General features: G+C 28.4%; 1 protein-coding gene across 1 annotated transcript in view; it reads left to right on the forward strand.

Annotated features, from left to right (window-relative positions):
• LOC142332366 (putative protein FAM10A4) overlaps nt 1-16,503 on the forward strand; it is a 130,953-nt gene extending 114,450 nt beyond the window's left edge. The window contains exons 5-7 of the mRNA XM_075378774.1: nt 3,098-3,316; nt 13,169-13,400; nt 16,223-16,503. Coding sequence (XP_075234889.1) covers nt 3,098-3,316; nt 13,169-13,393 — 444 coding nt within the window. The 3' untranslated portion in view covers nt 13,394-13,400; nt 16,223-16,503. The remainder of the gene's footprint in view (nt 1-3,097; nt 3,317-13,168; nt 13,401-16,222) is intronic.
• Nucleotides 16,504-17,674: the final 1,171 nt, after the last annotated feature.

Consider the following 17,674-nt stretch of genomic DNA (forward strand, 5'->3'; position numbering starts at 1 on the left):
TTTTTTATGGTATTTTAAGTGACCAAGGATTTTAACCTTTTAGACTTATTGTTCACAACTAATTGGATCAAAGTCAATCCCGTACATACCTCATCATATCAGGGTATACTGACTCCATTCGTTGTGACATCCTTATGAACCTGGATTGAAAGAAAGTTTACGCTATAGAATAAGATAAATAATCATGCACAGAGGATAGCTCTAGGCATACTCCGGGTAATGAATGTTTGTTTATCTTCCCCGCAGTACTACAGGAAATTAAGATATTTTTTTGAAGAATGGGAGCACTTTATTGTTAATATTTTTGTTGATCTGTTCAACAAAAATACTGTTTTGTATGTTACATTCATCCAGAAAATAAAGAGAACAACTCGATAACAGATTTAGAATTTTGAAAATAGCAGTATTACTCATCTGAGGAATTATATTGCAGCTTTCAATAAAATGCAAGTACTATAAACTGAAAAAAATCTGATGTGGACATCACATGACTAACTGACTTCCTTGTACGCCTATTAAATTACGTATACACATTTTTTGAAAATGAAAAGTACATAAAATTTTATTTCATTAATAACTTGTCATTTTTTTCATATTATTTTTTTTTTTTTTTTTTTTTTTACAATCAGAGATTAATAATAATTGTTAATAAATCAATATATTTAAATTTAAAAAGAAGGGATTTTTTTAAATTTGAAGTCTGATTTGAAACAATGAAAGATCCAAATATTTAATTAATTATAATTTTATTTGGCTGTAACTCTGGAACCATTGAAAATAAGTACCTCTTATGATATATCATTGAAAATCTCTAAATGAGGGCTTATAACTGCAGTTAAGAAAAGTCCAGAATCCAAATTTTTTTGATTTTTGGGCTTTTTTGGACACTTTTCGTCCAGTCGATTGCAGTCAAAAGAGGAGGTGCCCAGCTAAATGATACAACATTCCTGAATCCAAAATTTCAATATCCTACAGCTAATCATTTTTGAGTTATGTACATATTACAGACGTCACGCCGAAACTAGTCAAAATTGATTCAGGGATGGTCAAAATAGATATTTCCATTGAAATCTGAAAACTGAAATTTTTTGCGATCACAATACTTCCTTTACTTCGTACAAGGAAGTAAAAATAAGTTCAAATATTTTTGTTTTAGGCTTGATAATTATAAAATGATGAGACTAGTTTATCCCAAATTAATATAATTCACTTTTGTATAATTTTCAATTCTGTTGTAGGAATTATCATCCAAACAAATATTAGAAAGCATTTATTTTGTGTTTTTTTGCCACAGAAGGGAAAGCTATTTAATATATGCAAGGAATAAGGAAAACAAACCTAAGGAAAATAGGCAATCTTTTAAATATTATAATTAATGTAAATCCTTAAGTATTTATATAAATCAATGATAAATTATGTTCAGACAGATTTAAAAATAAATTCAGGCATAGTTATAATACAGATTTAGAAAGAGCAGGTTTGTGAATACCTATAAAACAGTATTATTTGAATACAAGCTGTCTTATGTTGCATCAAAATTAATTACCATATAACATTGCTATCTGTGATGATGAAAAAAGCTAATGCAGTTTTTGATTGAAAGATTCCATTTTCAATAATAATTTGAAAGTAATACAATGAGACCTTGTTTTTCTCTCACCCATTCAACTTCTCTGTCAATAGTTACGGCTGACCGTAATAATAAAATTATGATAAAAATTTGTGTATGGTTCTACTTTATTCTGTGATCACGTTTTTGTTAAACTGACTTCATTTTTTTGTGTAATTTTTATTTGAAAATAAAACTAAAGAAATATACAAATATCACCTATTTCGACTATTATTATTAAATATTTCTCGACTTTATGTGTTAATGTAAAAAAAAAGATTATCTACAACAAGATTCAAACATTACAATGTGGTTATTAAAACCTGCTTTTTATGCTAGAAACCTTTAATACTAAATAATCAAGGAATATTAGAGATTAGAAAAAAAGAAAGAAAATTCTAAGAAAAATTTTACACCTAAAAGTTAATAAAATATTTTTAAGATTAAACAAGGAAATTTATAGAAAATTTGAAAACTTATAGGATTAAAAGACTGAGAATAATGCTTTATGGGCATTTAAAGAGAAATAATGGCAATAAAGAATTTCTATTTGTTATTTTCAAAAGTAAAAACAATAAATTAAAATGTTTGTTCACCAATTCCAGGAATGCCCAATTAAAAAAAAAAGAAAAGGTATTATTATCAAGTAGTTTTGTTTTTAAATAAAGAAAAATTTCATTATTAATTAATTTTTAATACACACACACACACACACTATTTTTAAAGTATTAGTTCTTTTTAACTGTGTATTCTCATAACAATTATGGTTAAGTTCTTAACTCCTGATAGAAAATGAGATTTTACTGTAATAAATAAGTTGAAAGTCATACTTTTAGGTTTAGATTAAGTTCCTCGCTTTATACATAAGGTATTACATTACTAGAGATATATTAAAAAAAATTATAAGATTTATTTACCTATGTTGTCAGAAAAATAATACCTCCTTTTCAGTTGTTATTTCATTTACTTAGAAAAAGCAAATTATGTGTTTCCTGAACCCGATAAAAAGATTTTCCAAGATCAGTGATTATTCTACCAAAGAAAGAGTACTTTATGTAAAATCGATTATTTGTTGGAATTTTTCATGATACGAATGGATTTCTTATGAAACATTCTATTTGTTTTCTACTCATTTTTTCCTAGCTTAGAAATTCTTAAAAATAATGTTTTTTAATTGTTCAGAAGGTTGAAATTTGGATTCTTATCAATTTAAATCTGTTGAAGGAAAAAACTGTAATTATTGTAATGATTATGTATAAAAGAAAAATTTTTTTTAAAAATATGACATTAATGAGATAATTAAGAAGTTAAATTTTCAGTAGAAATCTTGGGAAAAATATTTATAAGTCAAGGTTTGAAGAGATACAAAACAACAAATAAGTTAATTAAATTAAGTTATTAAATAATTAAATAACTTATTAAAACAAGTTCATAATATATTTATTGAAAACAGATAAGTGAAAAGAGATTATTTTATTTTTGTTGCAGGCTCGTAAATTAGAAGAACATCGTCGTAAATATGAAAGAAAAAATGCAGAAAAAGAATTGCGAGAACGTTCCGAACGATTGAGGCGTGCTCGTGAAGAACATGCAAAAGCTGCTAAAGAAGCTGCTGAACATCAGCAACAAAAAACAGCTGAAGAATCAGCCACAGCAGATGATGTGTTCGGCTTAATAAATGATCCTGAACTTAGAAGTGCTTTTATGGTATTTTCTTTTCTTAAATTCAAAAATATGTTGATTGCATGTGCAATTATTGAAATTTAACCACATTAATTTAATTCACTATTAAAGAGGGGTAATATAGAAATAAAACCATTTCTACTAAAAAAAAATCACAATTCAAAACTGCCATGAGTGTTAAAAGTATGGTAGCTGGTAAGGATTCCATTTTATTATTACCATATGGGTAATGTATCTATATGGCTTGTGTAAACCATTGTTACTGTTTAGTATATCTGTAAAGAATTGTAGGCTAAAGTTTGCTAGTTATGCCAGGTGAGTAACTTTAAATCACACCGAGTTGGCTTGAACTACAGTCATTTGAATGTCACCTGTAGCGCTGGTACTACAAATATCACTATTGATTGTGTATGTTACTAATCTTGTTGTCAGTTGTAAACTGCCAATTCGTCAGTACAATGTAATTAAGTTCTTTGAAGTTTGTTTTATTTAAATGCCTTATTTGATCAACCAAAAGGTTACTGTAGAGGAACTTTATGAGTGTTTTGGATATAATTATTCACAGAAAATTTTCTGAATCCCAGTATCCCAGCAAAAAGTTGCCCTCACTGTTTGATTAAAACAGGGTCTGTTTCAAACACAAAATGAAATAGGCAACCTTCTGTTAGGACTCCACAGGCTGTAGGCATTATTCAAAGATTTTTTTCAAAAAAATAAAACTTATATATAATACATGTTACTTTTTAATCTTTACATGGAACTAGCAGTTAATGATGTTAAAGAACAATTTAGATTCGGAGTAACAGTACAAGGTGAAAAGATAAAGACGCTACGACTTGCTGATGATATAATAATTCTAGCCGAGAGTAAAAAGGATTTAGAAGAAATAAACGGATTTATGAACGGCATAGATGAAGTCCTACGCAAGAACTATCGCATGAAAATAAACAAGAACAAAACAAAAGTAATGAAATGTAGTAGAAATAACAAAGATGGACCACTGTATGTGAAAATAGGAGGAGAAAAGATTATGGAGGTAGAAGAATTTTGTTATTTGGGAGGTAGAATTACTAAAGATGGACGAAGCAGGAGCGATATAAAATGCCGAATAGCACAACCTAAACGAGCCTTCAGTCAGAAATATAATTTGTTTACATCAAAAATTAATTTAAATGTCAGGAAAAGATTTTTGAAAGTATATGTTTGGAGTGTCGCTTTATATGGAAGTGAAACTTGGACGATCGGAGTATCTGAGAAGAAAAGATTAGAAGCTTTTGAAATGCGATGCTACAGGAGAATGTTAAAAATCAGACGGGTGGATAAAGTGACAAATGAAGAGGTATTGCGGCAAATAGATGAAGAAAGAAGCATTTGGAAAAATATAGTTAAAAGAAGAGACAGACTTATAGGCCACATACTAAGGCATCCTGGAATAGTCACTTTAATATTGGAAGGGCAGGTAGAAGGGAAAAATTGTGTAGGCAGGCCACGTTTGGAATATGTAAAACAAATTGTTAGGGATGTAGGATGTAGAGGGTATACTGAAATGAAACGACTAGCACTAGATAGGGAATCTTGGAGAGCTGCATCAAACCAGTCAAATGACTGAAGACAAAAAAAATACACAACAAAAGGTGTAAAATACTCATCTTGCCATAAGATTCTTTATGATTTAAATTTGAAACCTCTTCATGTAATAACTGTGCAACAGTTTAAAAGAACAAATAAATCAATATGTCTTAATAATTGAAAATGGCTTCTCAAAAACATTTTTGCTGGGCAAATAGACAAATATTTCATCAAGTGTCATCAAACGCCAAACTTCAGTCTCCTCTCAGAAATCCTCATTTATTTCTTAATTGAGACTTCCTGAGGTAAATCACTTTGAAGGTTTATCAATGCGTGATGACATATCTGTGAGCTGTTCTGAGCAGAATAAAAAATCAGCCTGATCATCCAGTAAAATTTCTGGATGGACTGGAAATAGGTTTTGACCATGTATTTTACATGTGGTAGGAAAGGAAAGAGAAAAACAAGGGGGTTGTGGCTGAGACATGTTAACGAAATAAGTTCTTAACAGATTTTTAAAAATATATAACATTATTTTATAATAATAATAATGCTGTCTAGCAGCACAGGCCCGGTAGGTTTTTGGAAATATTTAACTTTGTAATAATAACACTGTGGAACAGCAATATTTTCATAAAATATTACGTGTTGAAATTGCATTTAGTCTGTAGTAGTTCAGTTTTAAGTTGTTCACCCAGTGCAAGCTTAATCCGTTTGTGCCCTATAGTGTAATAAACTCATTCATCCTTTTTTCAAAGCAATTTAAGTACTATAATGACAGTACTTTGGACATAATTGCTATTTTATAGGCCTCACTTTCAAAATCAATGTTGAAGTAAATTTTAATTTATTTACTATAAGTTCATGCATTACAAAACATCAAATAATCTATGCATTTTTTTTACATTCACACGTATTTAAGTGATACAATCACATATTTTTACACTTCACACTTCGGCTGTAATTTTCCAGATTATATGGGTTTTCATTTTTCCAGAGCTATCTATTACAGATGTCACGATTGTATTGTATTAAACGTCCTAGAATTCCCATACAATCAGTTTTTTTAATTAACCTATAAAGTATTAAGAAAAATCTGGGGTTTTTTTTTTTTTATTTAACAGCCACCTGCCACATCATATGTTAGTTGATCATATCTTGAGTTGGGCCAAACAATCACTTGATTTTGTTTTTCGTGTGCATTCCTTAATCATGGTTTATGTTGGTGTTTTTATACAAATCAGTTGTTCAAAGTATTGTGGGATATTCTGGCCTTCTACGGAATCCTTTAATAATTCTGTAACTAAATAAGCATGGAAGGATTTAGAATAAAACTCTTAAAAAATATTTTATAGAAGTTCTCATCATACTTGTCCACAAAAGTTTCTGATGTTGTGCAAGAGATTTAGATAATATTCTTTTGGTAAGGAAGGATTAGATGTTAATTAATGTCATTTATGTATATTTTATGCATTTTAATACTTTCTAGATTTGCTGTAACTTACTAAAGCAACCTTTTTAATATGTTCCTTGGATACTAGAAGACAGCAATCTTATTCTATTTACTGTCATCCTGTTTTGTAACAGGAATTGTTTTTCATCAGTAAACAGGATTCTATAGTTATATAATAACAAATACTCCAAACATCTTGATATTTTTACCGATTCAGTTAAAGAATATCAAAATAAATTCCTCTCTGTAGCAAAGATTTTTTTTTTCATTCCCTTATGTACATGGTTTTAGTTAGAGTTGTTATCTATCTATTATTCATAATTATTTTTGGTAATTTTTTTAAGTTGTTTGAATGCTGCTGTTCATTTATTATTTTTGGTTTATATATGTAATTTTTTTTGTTATTTTCTATTATTTTGTTGCCTATATTTGTTATATAGATCATATTCTAAATTTAATAAGTTAATTACATGTTTTGAGATATTCCAAACCTGTGCGCTTTCATCTAGTGTAAATAAATAAATATTGTAGAAGTTGGAAAATCCAAATTACTGTTTTGTGAGTGTGTATGTTTGTATATATATGAAATCCCTCTAATACAAGATGTGTAAAAATAATTATCAATCATTTTGATGGCTTATACATTACATCAGTAAAAATGAAAAGTTCATGTATTCGTAGATGTGGAATTCTTTAGAATTTTTTTCATGTTAATATTTTTTTTGACTTGCATTTAATAATTTGAACTCTAGTTTGTTGACCTGAATTTTTTTAAAGAAATTAGTTAAGTTTCAAAGATTATCCATTGAAATTATATCTGTTAAATGAAAACCTGTATTAATTCACAAATATTTTATTTACCCTTTAAATTTAATTTTTATTTTGCAGTCTAGCCTTTAACCATGTTTCTGCCTCCACCTTTTTTTAGCCATTAAATTAGTTTTGATGATGATGAATAATATAGTCAGAGACCGGTATTCAGCAATAGAACTCCAACATGTATATGAGCTTATAGCTAATGTACAAGTACACATTTTAATAAAGTTTGCTAATAGCTATGAATAATTATTTTTATTATATTAAAAAATCTCTGCTCTATTGTCACTTTAGTCATCTTATTTAATTGTTGGAGAGTGTGGTGCCAACAAATATTTAGCTTGCAGATTGAGATGATTTATTAATGTTTGTTTAGATTGTCAGTATAATTTGAAGTAAATGTCATTGATGTAGCATATTTATGTCATCATGAATAGTTTATTTGAGATACATGATGGTACATCTGCCTGTAATCGCATTGAATTTTGTCTGAAACTTGTATTCTTATTAGAATTGAGGGTTACAACTGTGAGTTTAACTTATAAAAATACAAATTGAACACAAAACGTATTTGTTCGATATTAATTCTGTGAAAGAAATTGATATAATGTTTAAATTTGTTACCAAGTATTTAACAGAAACATGTTTTATTCTATATTATTCATTTGTGTTAGTAAAAAACTTAAGTAGCAGACAGAATTAAACTACAGCAAAGTTCTCTTAAACAGGATGTTTCACAAAAAAAAATTAAGAAACTTTCAGAACATGTTCTACTGGTGAAAATAATGAAAAAGGTTCATATAAGCAGCATAAGTCTGGAAACGATTTTTTTCAAGTTACAGCTAGCAAAAGATTTTGGTTGGATTTCAGCTCTTCTAATAAAAAGAAGCCCTACATAATTTTTGAGACCCAAATGAAGGAGTAAAGTTTGTTCTATCATATATCATTTGAGCTGGGAAATAGGATAAAGCAGGTGTAGAACTATAACTCCAGGAGTTTTTAATATGTCCAACATAAAATGCAAAATTCAGTGTCAAAAAACCACACCTTGTCATCTTATAAAATCTTATAAAAATATGTCTATAAAATTTAAAGATATCAATCAAAACAATAGCTGAAACATTAAAATCTGGAGCAATCCAAACATGAAAAATTTGACCTTATTAGTAACCGAATTACTGTACATACCAATTACAATTAGTGACTCTGTTTGTATTTGTAAACAGTATAACTATGTAGTCAAGAAGGTAAACATCAATTTTAATTTTATTAAGGATTGATTGTGAGGGTTTAATTTTGTTAGCCATTTCTTCTAAAATGTGTACAATATTGTTCTTTTTAGAATACGTTATGGATATTAATAGAATAGTATTTTTATATGTATAGCTTATTATTACAGCCATTTCGGTCCTTAAATATCGTTATTTAAGTTGAGGAAAAAATATTTTTTTTTTATCTTTTTTTGTAATCATTCCAACTTAATTTAATGATACCAATTATTGCCAGTTATACCAAATATAAAATCTTAAATTTAGATTCTTTATGTTTTGGTAAAATAGAAATAAACTTAAGTAAAGTAACCTTATTAAAGGTATAATTAATTTAAAAAAATTAATTATACCTTTAATTCACCACTAAAAATTATTTTACATGTCTAACAACTCAACCTTCTGGTTGGTTGTCTTGGATAAATGGTACTATTTTCAAAAAATAACACTTTTTTTAAGAATCAAGATGTACTTTTGTCTTTTTGTTTCTGTTTTTGAACCAAGTAGCACATCTAATAAATCAGATACTTTGGATTATTTTGTTAAATTAGTGATATCTGAAAGGAATTTGTAATAATGCAGTTAGAACAAACAGACTTATTTTTAAGATAAGAATAAGATTCTCAAGTAATGAACAGAAAATTCTAAGGAAATATGATAAATGTGACAAATGAAATTTGTTGATTTAAAATATGTTTTGCGTAAACCAATTAGAATAGCTGTCGGTGAACAAAAGAGGTCTCATATTTTAAACTTAAATTTGATAAAAATTAAAGCTTAAGTGAAATATACAACTATATAAAATCTTTGTCCAGAGATCTGGAAAAAAGAAGGTTGGATACAGCATGTCCCACAAAGAGATATGTGCGCTTTTCATTTAGTATCTGTCGCCTATGCCCCCACTGATTTTATTGAAACTTTACAGCCCTTTTAACAAAGGTTCTAAACATGTTATGTGAAAATTTTAACCTTCTAGGATTTATAAAAACAAAATGGCAGCTTTCAAATAAAAACATCAGTTTTGGATAAATCACATTTTTATTCATTACAAAATAGCTGGTAAAAATGATTAAAAACTATGTATTGTTAAACAGCTGTTCAAATTGAATAAAACAACTTAATAATTAGTCATAACCATGAGTAATTAACTGGTTTTAATTATTCTAGTTCTGATTGTCTGTTTTTAATCATTTTTACCAGCTATTTTGTATTGAATAAAAAATGTAGTTTATCTGAAATTGCTGTTTTTATTTGAAAACCACCATTTTTTAAATTTTTTTCTATAAATCAATTCCTAGAAGGTTGAAATTTTCAAAGAACATTTTTAGAACCTTCGTTAAAAGAGCTGTAAAGTTTCAGTAGAATCGGTGGGGGGAACGTGTAAGTGATACTAAATCAAAATTGTTTATGTCTTCATGGTACACATGGTAATCATATAATCATAACTGAAATTATATTCAGAATATTTTAATCCTTTTTTTTGTCCTTGGAGGCAATGAAAGTAGGAGTAATATTTATTTGTCTATTTATTTTTTTAGTTTCAGTCATTTGATTGATTTGATCATCTTCATTCTTTTATATTCTGTGCTACTCGTTTAACTTCAGCATATCTTACATCCTTGTTATCTCGTTTTGTATATATTCCAATCTTTATATTCCTTCACGCTTTTCTCCCTCCACACATCCCTCTGTAACTAAATTAACTAAATCTAGATATCGTACAGGGGTCTTTTTTTCATCCTCAAACCAATATTTCTTCTAACCTGTACTGCTTGTAAGGACCACACTCCTGTACAAACATTATTTTAATTATATATATATATATATATATATATTTATAAATAGTATTAAATAAAATTTAAACCATCAAAACAGAGTAAATAAATAAGTTAAACTTGCCATATTAATTCCAAGAATCGTTTTTTACAGGATCCTGCAACTTCAGTTGATATTTAATCATACTATTACATTAAAGTAAATTGTTTTTATAATTTGTGAATTTTGAATTTGTTGAAACTGTTACTGTTTTATAAATTTTGAAATTATTATGGATGAATATGCAAGATCTGCTAAATGTAATTTAATTTTCCGATACTATAATAGGTTGTATATTTAATGGTAATGTAACTAACGATTCTGTGTACTAAACTTTATATGATATCAACATAACCTAATGCTCACTTCCTTCCGTAATCTTAACTAATTAATATTAAATATACAACTTATTAAAAACAAAAGTGATATGTAAACTAAATACTTAATTAATATACAAAAAACTTACACAAAACAGGGAAAATTGAGTTGCCCCCCGTTAATACAAAAGTGCTCCAATAATTTATATATCTTTATTATTTTGAAGTTATTACATAAGTATACGAGTATTTAATAAAATAATATAAATCTTTATAAATCATTTTTTGAGTCTGCAAGCCACGAAAGCCTTTGAAGCTGGCTGCAGGAATGAAGACCTATGTCTTATATGGCCTGCTAATCTGGTTCACCTCTTACAAATTCTGCCATAAATTTTGTTTCTCTCGAGTATATTTTAAGATCTTTTAATTTTCACTTTTATTGATACATTAATTTTTAGCTTCTTCCTGTAACAACAGATTTCAAAGGTCTCTAGTTTTTTTTTGTTTCTTAAAGCATTACACTCTACACAGATATTTTCAAGAACTTCTTTTTAAATTTGGTCTTTCTAGTTCTTCAGTCTGTGGTCAGCAGACTTCATTTCAGCATAAAATCTTTCCTTGATTTACCAGTCAATCCAATTTTGATATTTGCCTTATTTCATCCATCTTTTATAATTTGTCATCATAGTAATAAAATTCTTCAATTTATGTTGTATCGTGATCCTCCTACTTAAATTTTTTTTTCCTTTTTATAATACTACCTTCAATCATATTTTATTACTTTTGTTTTTATCTTAATTCAAATGAATTTGTTTCTCCTGTAATATAATTAATCCATGTCATTTAGTAATTTTTCTAACTCATCTTTATTTTTTACCCAAAGAATGATGTGATCATCGATTTATTTCTTATCCTTGGGTAGTTACTTCACTTTGAGAAGGTTCCTTAAAATCAATATTGGTGAAATTTAATTTAATTTAATTTTTATTCCTGGAATAAGTTGAAAAGCAACAGGGTGAAATTCTTATCTCACTACTTTTTGTAACAGAGCTTATCTTTTCATCCTCTTCTTTTATACCACAAATTTTTGAACAGATTGTAGTAACTTTTTTGAATTTACGAGGGACATTCAGTAATTAATGAGACAGATTGATGTTGAGAAAAAACAATTTATTCAATGACAATGAAACTTACACTACTTTTCAACATAGTCTTCAGCAACATTTAAACACTTGTCCCACTATTCTGTGAGCTTTCTGATTCCCACAGCGTAGAAGTCTTTACCTTGCTGTTTGAACCATTCACTTTTTTGACCGCTTTGTTGTCGAACTTCTTGCCGCATAAAAAGTCTTTGAGCAAACTGAACCAGTGAAAATCAGATGGGGTGAGGTCTTGTCGGTAAGGAGGATGTGGCAACACCTACAAACCCAACTTCTCAAGTGTTTCTCTGAACGATGTGAGGGCATGTGTTGTCATGCAAGAGAATCGCACCTTTTGAGAGAGTGCTCTGATGTTTTTGCCTTATCGCTGGTCTCACTTTCTGTTGGAGCATTTTAGAATAGTACTCACTGTTCATAGTATATTGTTCTTCTATGTAGACACTAAAAATTGGGCCTGATTAGTCCCAGAAGATCGTCAACATCACTTTACCAGCTGATGCGTGAGTTTTGAATTCTCTTTGGTGGATGAATCCGAATGTTTCCATCTAAGATTCTGCTGTTTAGATTCAGCCTCAAAATAGCATATCCACTTTTCATCACAGGTTATTATACGATATAAAAAGTTACCTTCCACTTCAAACCATTCTTTGAGCTCAGAAAATTTGCAAATCCAGATTACTTTAGGGGCTTGAGTCAGCTGTTTTTGAACCCATCTGAAACACATTTGGCAATAATTCAGCGTGCCATAAATGATTGAATATGTGATTCTAGCACTAATATTACACAAACTAGCAATTTGGGTATTTTTGACTCCGCCTGTCTTCGTAAATAAGATCATTTATGTGATTTTGCAGCGCAGTAGTTGAAACTTCAACTGATCTTCCAGAGCGATGGAGATCAGTCACACTTGTTCTGCCTGAATTAAACTGTTCCACCTACTTAACCATGTTACTGCAGTTTAAACACTTTTCACCATACTGTTTCAACATGAGTAAATTTCTGTCAGTTTCACACCTGGTAGCAAAGACCTTATCGCTGAACATTGCTCTTTTGGCAGACAAGTTTCAAGCGAAGCTGACATTCTGAAATCAACAAAAGAGGGGTTATGTTTAAATTAATTATGATTGAAAAGTGACTAAATGTGTTGCCAACTTGACCCTCAAAAAGTTTCATTGTCATTGAATGAATCATTTTTTTCTACATCAGTTTGTCTCATTAATTATTGAACGTCCCTTGTAAGCCCAATTTTCCTTAATACTTAAATATTTTATACAATTTATGTTATCAAATGCAAATTTATTCTTCTCAAACTTACTTTCTAACATTATTATGAGTACAAGAATGGCTTTGCTCTTTCTGAAATTAAAATGATAATTTTAAACATCTACCACATTTTCTATGTAAACAGAATGTTTATATTGTTTTACAGTTATAACAAATTAGGGCTTATTTTAATGTTAATTTTCTTTCATTTTCAGGATCCAGAAGTGGTCACTGCTTTTGAAGATATTTCAATGAATCCATCAAACATACTTAAATATCAAGATAATCCAAAGATAATTGCCATTATGGAAAAAGTAAAGACTAAGTATGGTAAAATGGCTGGACAAATGGGTTTAGGTGGATTTAACCCATTTTCTTCCCCACCACCCCCTCCACCATCTTCTGGAAATAATACTTGTGATGATGTTGGCCTTGATTAAAATAGCGGTAAATAGTTAATTACATAATAGTTAATATTTTACATATGATTCTTTTTGTTTTATTACTTCACAGTTAACCAAGAGAGTGGAGCAATTGTTATTATATTTTAGACTTTTTTTTAAATTATTTTTTTACCATGTTTTTAGAATCTGGTGTATGAGTGAGGCTCAAGGTTAACTTTGTTGACTTTTTTCTGTAACTTACAACTTATAATGCCTCCGTATGGTTATTTATGTGTAAGTTTTAAAATGAATATGATAATCAGTGTTGTCATGAACTATGAAAAGTATTATTTTTTGGACATGAATTCATTGTCGAAACTCACACTACAAATTCAGCAATTTCCCGAACTTTTACGCATCTTTCCTTGCAAATAAAATCCTTAATGTGATTTTACAAAGCATCAGTCGAAACTTCCACCCAGCTTTTATTACTTTGAAAATCAGTGATATTTGTTCTGCCAGTTTTAAGCAGTTCAAGCCAAATGAAAAAAATTTGCATGGTTTTACAATACTGTTTTAACGAGTGAATTTCAGCCAGTTTTACAGCTTGAGATCTTATTGCAGCGTGCTGTTCTACACATTTCAAGTAGAGCCGACATTTTGAAATAAACGAAAGAGGAAAAGAAAATTCTTTTCAAACAACTGATATTTTCTGTCAGGGGTGCCGACTTGAATGTCAGATATTTAGTTTATTTTATTAAATACCATTACCACGGTTGCCATTGTCTCTAATAATTAAATGACCTTGTAAATTACAGAAGAATAGTAGCAGCCTTCCTAATGCGACTAATATGTTTAATTATATTAGTAAAGGTGAACAGGAAGTGAAGAAAAAAGAAAGCAAAAACATTAGTTCAGGTCAACAAGCAAATTAATTTGTGTAATGTATTGTTGTATAACCTAACAAAGTCATGACTTTTATTACTATAAACGTTATCAAGCTTATTTATCTAATTAAATTACAGATCCATTATCTGTATCATTTATTAAATTAAGAATTTCATCAAATAAATATTTTTAGAAAAATAACATTGGTTTGAAACATGTTTATATTATAAAATTAATTTCTTGATTAAAACTGTCTAAATTAAAAATTAATTAGAATTTTTATATAATTTAAGAGCCTTTTTTTTTTTTACATAATAGAATTATGAACAAAAATTTTTAACAGTATTCAGAATTAAAAACTGTCTGATGTTACCACTCACATATACCAGAATGAATTGAAATATTGAATTATAGCTGTATCAGTTGGTCATCTGTCAGTTTTAAATGTATGACAGGGTTACCAGGTTATGAATTGAAATATTGAATTATAGCTGTATCAGTTGGTCATCTGTCAGTTTTAAATGTATGACAGGGTTACCAGGTTATGACTTTGAAAGTACTATTCTTTATCTATATATACATATACGATCCATGTTTTTTAAGTAAGGACCATTTTGATATAGAAATTTAAATAAGCAAAATAGAAAAAACGTTATTATAAAAAAATAAACGTAAAAATATGTACATGTATAGTATATATATATATATATATACTCTTTTTCTACATATTCGCCATTCACTGCAATTCATCTTTGAGATCAGCTTACCAGCTTCATTATTCCATTACTGAAGAATTCTCCAACCTCCAATTTAAACCAATTAATTACTCTGTTTTGAAATTCCTCATAATCTTCAAACTTCTGCGATGCAAGCTCTTGTTTTAAATGGAGAAAAGGGTAATAATTACTTAATGCAAGAACCAGACTTTGACGGATGTTCAAAGATTTCCCAACAACAGTTGTTCAGTGGTTTTGTTCTACCGAGTAAGGTCGTGCATTATCGTGGCGAAACAAAATCCTGTCAGTTAGCTTCCTAAGCCGTTTGTTTTGAAAGCGTCTCACATTATGTATCGACATTAACAGTTCTTCCACGTTCAAGAAATTAAGTCATCAATATCCCTTCAGCATCCCAAAAAACCGTAGCCATAAGCTTTTTCATTGAACTTGCTCGTTAAACGTTTTGGGCTTCAGGGATGATAAATGCCGCTATTGCATTTGTCTCAACATTTGAATAAGATATCCGTTTCATCACCAGTCACAACGTGTTTCCATAAATCATCACCTTGCATCTCAAAAATGTTTGAGCTGCAGCAAGATGTTTTTTTTAGTGTGTTTCTGTCAACATTTTCGGTACTCGTTTAGAACACAACTTTCTTCTGTAACCAAGTTTTTTCAGTTAAAATGTCAAATTTGTCATTTCAAAACAAAAGGAAATTCAATTGATAATTGAAAAACAGTTACCCTTATGCACTCACATTTTCAGTCGATTCATCTGTGACCGTCGGGCGATTGCTACAATCTTGATCGTGTACATTCGTTCTTCCTCCATGAAACAAATGACACAATCGGTGAATTTTACCTTAGCACATAACACTGGGTCCATTAACATTGATAATTTCACTATGATTATCAGCAGCAGATTTTTTTTTTGCCAATAAATAACATATTATTGATTGCACTTCACAACTCGCAGGATTATTTATTTTAGCGCTCATTTCAGCCAGGCTATACACAGCATCTAACACAAATAATATTAACCTATTGTTGCAAACAGATGATCATTGATATAAATAAACATGCTACACTAGCGCAATCAATTTCCACCACATCTAATTGTAGCAAATTGAAAATGGTCCTTAAAAAACATGCCTCTTGTTTATATATTTTAATATACTTGTGTTTGTTTCATAAACTTAACGGATAGAATTCATAATTTAGAAATAATTTTTTTTTAAATAGGATTTTTTTTAAGCTATTGTTTTTTGTTTATTTTGTACAGGTAATGCGAGTTTTGCTGCTCCGCCCAGTTATATATTTTATTATAACTGCCATATAAAAATAGATATATTAACACCACTCAATATTACAAGAATTTATCTACAATAATTAAAAATAGGTTTTGTTAAATATATATAAAAATATATATTTATGTGAAGTTGATTTGTATGTGCAGAATTAAAATTTATCCTAATTACTGAATATTAATAGATACTGGAATTAAACAGTTATACTCATAAATATTCAGGTTACATAATTTTAATTTGTTTTATTATTGTTTTAATTAATAAATATGTCTTTATTAGCACATGTTAGTTAAAATATATGTATTAATAAGTTTACTTATTTTGTATATCCTTTTTTCCATAATTATTTTCGTTGATGATGATTTGTGTTTACTTATTTGATTAAATTTGATAGATTCTGTGCGATGAGATATTTGTAATAGAATTCATTGAATGCTTTGGTTTCTGTATAAATCATTAAATAATCGATATTGATAGGTGGTCGTTCAGCCATTTTTGTTAACTAGCTCTGGAATAATATGTTCCTAAATCATTTTTAAAAAAATTAGCCTTCTCTTTATAGAAATGTAAACATAATTTCATTAAAAAGAGAAACAAATTTTTTCACATTCTTCTAACTTGTCATTGATAGCAAGAAGTCTTACTTAATTTGTCTTCATTTTCTGTTTTTAACTTATCTATTATTTTTTCTACAATCTAATTCATTTATCCTTACTGCCTTAATGCACCCATCAATTTTTTCCTTCTGTGTTTTTACAAGATTCTGTCATAAAGTAATTAATTTTCTATTCATCTTAAAATCTTTTTTTATTTTATACTTTTTAAGCTACCAAATTTTCAATTTTTCTGTAACATCATTTTATAAAAAATTCCTTTTTTATTATCTGGTATTATGTATTCATTTTCATTGGCAAAAGGAATTTTGTTCCATGCAAATATTTTTTTTAATATCTAAGAAGTTTAAAATTGAAAATTAATTCTAACAAGAGTTTAAGTTACACATATTTATAAATTTAGAAACAATTATATATATATATACTAAGCTAATTATATAATATAAACTTATTCAGCCAATTCTCAAACTACAGAATTAAAGAGCATTCTTGCCTTATATATTTTTTTTTTTTTCATTAAAGCGCTTTCCGGCATATGCCCTTTTTCAGTAATTTTTTTTAATTTTTTCACATTTACACATTAGAATACGTATGTTAAATTAAAATTTATTGAACAAATATTTGTTCAGTCAATAAAAACATTTTTCTTTAAAAGCGCTTTAATGGAAAAAAGGGAGATAAGAAAGCTCTTTAATTCTGTACTTTGTAGAGTGGCTGAAGAAGTTTATATTATATAATTATCTAGTATTTACATGCACAGGAAAAATGGACTATAAAAAATTTAACTTCAACAAAGAAAAAAAATATATATAC

This window comes from Lycorma delicatula, chromosome 11 (genome assembly GCF_047948215.1).
Source record: "Lycorma delicatula isolate Av1 chromosome 11, ASM4794821v1, whole genome shotgun sequence".
Taxonomy (NCBI): Eukaryota; Metazoa; Arthropoda; class Insecta; order Hemiptera; family Fulgoridae; genus Lycorma; species Lycorma delicatula.